We start from the raw sequence: 5,731 nt of genomic DNA, 5'->3' as shown, positions 1-5,731 counted from the left end.
CGCAGGGCCCGGGCGCGGCCGAGATGCCGTTGCTGGTGCGGGGGCAGCGCGTGGAGCTGGGGCGGCCCGCGGGGGATCTGCTCCGAGCCCACCCGCACCTGGTGGTGAGGGCGGGGGCTGCGCTGGGGCGCCCCAGGGCTCCGGCTGTTGTCCCCCCGGCGCTGGGAGGCTTCGGGCAGGGGCGCCGGGCCCTCCCCGCTGGCGCCTCGTCCTCCTCTGCGCCTCCACGGCGGTCCCTCTGCTCTGGGTGATGTGGGATCCACCGGTTCCCATTTGGGAAGTGCTCTGAGGGTTTCTGGTTGCCCGGAGCCCTCCCTTGACCGTGTGCACCTCAGTGCTGGCCGCACCTTCAGTCACTTTTGCCTCTGTTTTATTTTTAGGAGAAGGCAAAAGTTCTCACAAGCCAGCCTGTTCAGACGGTGGGACCCAAAGGCCTTCTGTACATCCAGCAGAGAGAGTTTGCAGTGACCACCCCTGAAGATGGTAGGCGAAACTGTGATGATAACCTTCAATGTCGAAGAAGCAAGCAGGGCTGGATCTTAGTGTCTTTCTCTTCGTTAAAATAGGCTCCGTTTCCATTCTTGGATCGGACGATGCGACGACCTGCCACTTGGTGGTGCTCAGGCATACGGGTATGGTAAAGGAGGCCTGTATTTCTCAAATAACCTGCCGCCCTTTATTTCAGTTTGATGCTTTAAGCTTCCCTGGGTGCTTAGTTTTATTGGCGTTATACTTCCCAACCTGTGTTGGCCTCGGCACTGTGAACAAAAGCTGTGCAAGACCTTTTAATCCTACCCCCTGGAGGCTGCTGGGTTATTGATAATTGATGGGGTGGAATTCAGATTCCTTGCTGTAGCTACAAGTTACGCAGGAAAGCAACTTATGGGTGACTACAGGAAATTGAGGGAGCTTAGGTTCTTCTTGTGCCTCTGCAGGTTCATTTGCCTGATCTGAGAGAAGTCACTTAACCCCTTTTGGTGGCTTTTTCCTGTAAAATGGCTGTGCTCTCACTGCACTGATACAAAGAATAACAAAGCAGCGGTGGTGGTGTTAATGGTGCTTTGCATGATGTGAGGTCTGCCATCAGGTGAACGTTTTCTCATTTTCTGCCTTTCAGGCAGCGGGGCTACCTGCTTGACACACTTTGATGGATCAGACACAGAAGCTGAGGTGTTACTGATCATGAGTGCAGTAAAGTCTTTTTCTAGCAACGCAGAATGTGGAAGGTCAGCTCTGCTCTGTTTCTTGTGTGCATCATTTCCCAAGGTTGCTACAGTCTTTCAGGTGGGAAGTTCTAAGTGTGCTCATTAGGGACTCAGATGACAGTAACTGCTTGCCCAATATGAGCAAGTAAACATCTCTATAAGAAGCTCTTTCTGCAGTTTCCTGATATTTGTGTTCCTAATGACATTATAATACAGCTAATAACTTTCCCTTTTCTAAACTTGCTGAGAACTGTGAATTTTTTTGTATCGATTAATTCATTGTTTTAGATTTCCTTCTAGCAGTGATTTGATATAAAGCTTGCAAATAGTCTCTTTTTAAAAATGTCACTGTTTAGTCCCATGTTTATTGTCTTCTGGTGACTTTTGTTTCAAATGTGCTTAGTTTCATAAATGGCATTTTGTTTTGTAGTTTTTCCTTCCTTGTTCTAAACAGAGATTTGAGGATTTATGTAGGACTTTTCTGGCTCTCACAGTCTTTCTTAGTTGATGATGTGGGAGACATAAAACTATACAGCTCCATCCTTTTTGTCTGTTTGCCTGTATGTACCCAACAGAAGTAAAAACAGCTTAGTTGGCAGATAATGAACTTTCACAAGCCAACTCCATTTGAAGGGGATGGTTTTCATATGGTAAATCCTCAGCACTCTGATAACTGGGCCCCTTCATTTGAAGTTGAGCACTCAGAACTGACAAAGGTGACTAGTCATCTTTGAAAACTTCACCCTGGGGGCAGATCTCTTGAATAAAGTGTGGCTGTCGGCAGCCTTTGTGGTTGTGGGCTGCAAATATCCACCCCCTGAGGGGCCTGAGCTGCAGACACGTACCCTAGCTGCTTATCCCTGTCCCCAGGGGCAATGGAGAAGGGAGAGGGTAAGCACAGGTGTCAGTGAGCAGCAGGGAGGGCTGAGGTGGGCATGGGTGGCACAGCATAGCATATGTGTGCGCCACCAATCCCCTGTATTGGATCTAACCTTTTTGCGGGCCAGATCTGGGCCGCAGGCAGTAGGCTGTTGACCCCTGAGTAAGTGGATTGTATTTATGGACACTTCCCAGAGGAGAGCCCTGTCTTAGGGTCTGAGGTAGTGGTGGGGAAGTCACTGGAGTGAGGCTACTTTGTATTTAATTGACCTTTGTCCCAGTTTTTGTGATTTAAGGGCATGAGTGCTTCTAGATACCATTAAAGTAAGGGCTGCGTGTACTCAGTGCCATAGTTCGTGTTGCTCACAATATAATAATATTGTGAGCATAATATTCCCTATTATGTTTAGAGCATGGAGCCATGACCTAATAAGCAAACAACTGGAGCATTTGATAAACAAAAGAGCCCTTTCTAATGATCATTTACATTGTGGGCTGGGGATTATAATGTAAAGCTTTTCACTCTGGGATGTCTTTTTTTTTTTAATTGCTGTTTCCTGTTGTTCCATCTTTGTTAGGCTGGAAGTGCACCTAGTTGGAGGTTTCAATGATGATAGGCATTTATCACAAAAACTTACTAATCAGCTTCTTAGTAAGTTCACATTTTTTCCACTCTCATGTCCAAAACCTAGAGTTCTGACTGGATTGGGGCAAATTTTGTGTGTGATCTGAATCTCCCATCATGCAACAGAAAGAAATATGGAATCACTGTTTTTCTCCATCTGAGAACTTAAAGTATGGCATGGGATTGTGAGATTTATATCTGTGTGATGTACAGGATGGAGGATGTGGACTTTTTAAATAGTGATTTGCTCTTGGCTTGTCTGTTGGAGCAGGATATTAAGAAACAAGATGGGTGGATTTATTCCTGCCTCTGCTACTGGCAGGTTACATAATCTTGGTTAAGTCTCTTATCTGTCTTGTATCTAAGTTTTATTCATGTATAAAATTGATAGTATCCATCTTATGGGGGAAGGGGTGTGAGATTTAATCAGTGTCTTGAAATCCTCCCATAAAGGTTATGTACCTTTATGCCTGTAGCATCAGAAGCGTACATGCCACTCACAGATAAACCAGAAACACACATCCTGGCCCCAAGTGGTCTAACCTGAAGAAGCTGAGCACCTTCAGTGAATTTTGGGGGGCCCTTGGCCCTGGTTGAAACCAGTAGGAGTTGGACACACTTTGTGATTAGTCAAGGACCAGCAAAGGTTGTCTAAAGGGGGTTGGGGTTGGCAGAGGAAGTATTCTGAGAGGCATCTCTGCCACTCAGCTAATGAGTCCTCCTTCCTTATTGGTGTGTGTGTCTGTATGTGTGTGGAGGCTGGAGGATTTGACTGTGGGCTAATAGTCCAAAAGAGAGAGCCTTCTTGTTTGGCGAAGGAATTTTCTAAACCTATGCTCTGACTATAAAATAAGGAAGCTCTTATATTAGAACTTCAAAAAGGAGAAAAAATGGCTTTTGCTTGCATTTAAAGTAAAAAGGACAGTTAAACAGTGAGTTCTGCTGACTGTATAGTAAAGCAAGCCAGAGATCCTACAGTGCCAGAGAAAGGCATAAAATGTTGATGAAAGTCTTTCTCATTCAACAAATAAGTTTTGATCCTTGCTAGCAGACAGTTGCATGCAAGGTGCACTAGCTAAGGATTATTTCATAAGAAGAAAATATTGAGCCATCCCTGTAAAAACAAACAAAAAAACCCCATGCTGATTGATTATCTATGCCAGGAACAGTGGACTAGACATTTTTTCTGCTGGCAGACCGGGTTGCCCATCTAATTTACAGTACATAATGCTGACCTACCCCCTAATCTAAGTACAGTGTGTGCTTTGACATGAGGCAGTTTTATACCCTGTTGCTGCTGTTGTTGCTGTAGGAGCTTTTGACCTCCAGCAAGATGATGTCCATTTAGTGACTTACTGCGTGACAGGTGAGAGACTTAATGTTTTTCTACTCATAAGAAGCTGTTCAAGCCCTGAAACAATATGGGAGGGTCTTGATCTTGAGGAACATCAGCAATCATATCAGTATCGGCCAATATGGGTCATTAATAATCAGCCATTGGTATTGGCCCAAACATTCTTTATCAGCGCACCCTTAGAAATTTCTTGCTCATGAAGTTAAGGGGTTAGGGGCTTTGGGCAGAGCCAACCACAGCCCAGCACAGGAGCTCTCGCCCATGATGCCCTTCCCCAGGGCCCTTTAGTCCTGAAGGGCTGATTCACTTTTCACCTTCTTAGGGCATGGATCTAGTTCATGTGATAATAGTATGTTATAGGTTGGTTCTACATTGTCCACACACTGTGTTTGCAATGCTTGGACCTCTCTCTCTCCCTTTGCAATGCATGGGCCTCTCCCTGAGTAAGACTACATTAATGCTGCTTGAAAATAAATGAATATCCTGCTGGATGGCTGCTAAAATGAACATCATGTCTGTTCTGTTTGTAATAGAATTAAATGACAGGGAGGAGAAGGACAATCATTTCCCAATTGTGTATGGAATTGGTGAGTATAGCACAACTTGGGCACTGACTGTATTTCCGATTTTCTAGTAAATGTGCTATTCTCCCAAAGTTTGCTAATGCAAGTAATACCATAATGCACAGGATTTAATACAGCTTGTTAGGACAGCACTGCTGGTAGTAGGACTTGGAGCCTGGCTCTACTTGACAGCAGTAGTTCTGCTGTTGGGGAGATGCCCCTGGCATTCCAGAAATGCACAGGTCTCATTGCCCCTGGCTTTCTTCACCTTCTTTAATAGGCAGACAGTAGAGTGCAAAGGAGCTGTTCTGTGGTGCCACTTGTTCCTTAGTCTGTCTAGAAACCAAACTTCTTTCCACTGTGCTTAGTTAATTTTTCTGTTCCTCTCTTATCTACCAACAGTGCAGCATCATTGGAACAAAACTTGGTGGGGTCTTATTTTCAAATAAGCAGTATCCTTTAAAAAAGTGATTCTTAAGCAGGGTGCTTTGAGACCCTTTCAGGGGTGACACATGTTAGCACAGGTTGGTGTGCAAATTTGATTCACAAAACAGACCCAGAGGCTTCACTTAGGAATCCATAGTGTTAAAACCACGCTGACCTGTTGTGGTCTTTCTGAGCTCTTTGTAACAGAAGAATTTCTCCTGTAGTAAAAAAATAAGTGAAAACTAAGAGCTAGCATTTTTTCTCAGGTCTAAAAATGTTGAGATCCGCTGCTTTAAACTTTCCTCTGGAAGATTAGAAACCTCCCTAGGCAGCATTGTGAAAATAGAGCAAACTAGGGGCTAAATGCAACATTTCTTTATCAATGCCTTTGACATAAGTTGCTTGATTTGGCGCTGAAGTTTGCTGGTTATTGTGTCTTGGTTTTGCTTGTTTGGAACGCAGTGTGTGTGGGTAGATGGATATAAGTCATTGGTAACTGATAACTGCTCTCCCCCCAGCTGTGAACGTTAAAACAGGAGAGATCTTCCATGCAACTTTTCCAGATAAGGGACCAGATGAGGATTTACGTTCAGCCCATACCTTAACAGGAGCACAGGTGAGTGAAAAAGGTATAGTTTTACTGGGGTAAGAACATGACTAACGGGGGGGGGGGGGGGGG

The 5,731-nt window shown here is 44.9% G+C and overlaps 1 protein-coding gene across 4 annotated transcripts in view; it reads left to right on the top strand.

The window, feature by feature from the left end:
- Positions 1-6: 6 nt before the first annotated feature.
- Positions 7-5,731, top strand: part of NTAN1 (N-terminal asparagine amidase) — a 19,658-nt gene continuing 13,933 nt past the window's right edge. Inside the window, exons 1-8 of one of the 4 annotated variants that reach the window (XM_019507411.1) lie at positions 7-35; positions 381-483; positions 567-632; positions 1,118-1,226; positions 2,663-2,736; positions 4,022-4,075; positions 4,597-4,650; positions 5,571-5,668. In XM_019507411.1, coding sequence (XP_019362956.1) covers positions 24-35; positions 381-483; positions 567-632; positions 1,118-1,226; positions 2,663-2,736; positions 4,022-4,075; positions 4,597-4,650; positions 5,571-5,668 — 570 coding nt within the window. In that variant the 5' untranslated portion in view covers positions 7-23. Of the gene's footprint in view, positions 105-380; positions 484-566; positions 633-1,117; positions 1,227-2,662; positions 2,737-4,021; positions 4,076-4,596; positions 4,651-5,570; positions 5,669-5,731 lie in introns of all 4 variants that reach the window. The other 3 variants (XM_019507409.1, XM_019507410.1, XM_019507413.1) reach the window with 3 other exon arrangements.

Source organism: Gavialis gangeticus, unplaced genomic scaffold (assembly GCF_001723915.1).
Source record: "Gavialis gangeticus isolate Ggan-Ray unplaced genomic scaffold, GavGan_comp1, whole genome shotgun sequence".
Classification (NCBI taxonomy): domain Eukaryota; kingdom Metazoa; phylum Chordata; order Crocodylia; family Gavialidae; genus Gavialis; species Gavialis gangeticus.
The sequence above is the reverse complement of the archived record's forward strand: the minus strand, read 5'-3'. Positions and strand labels throughout refer to the sequence as shown.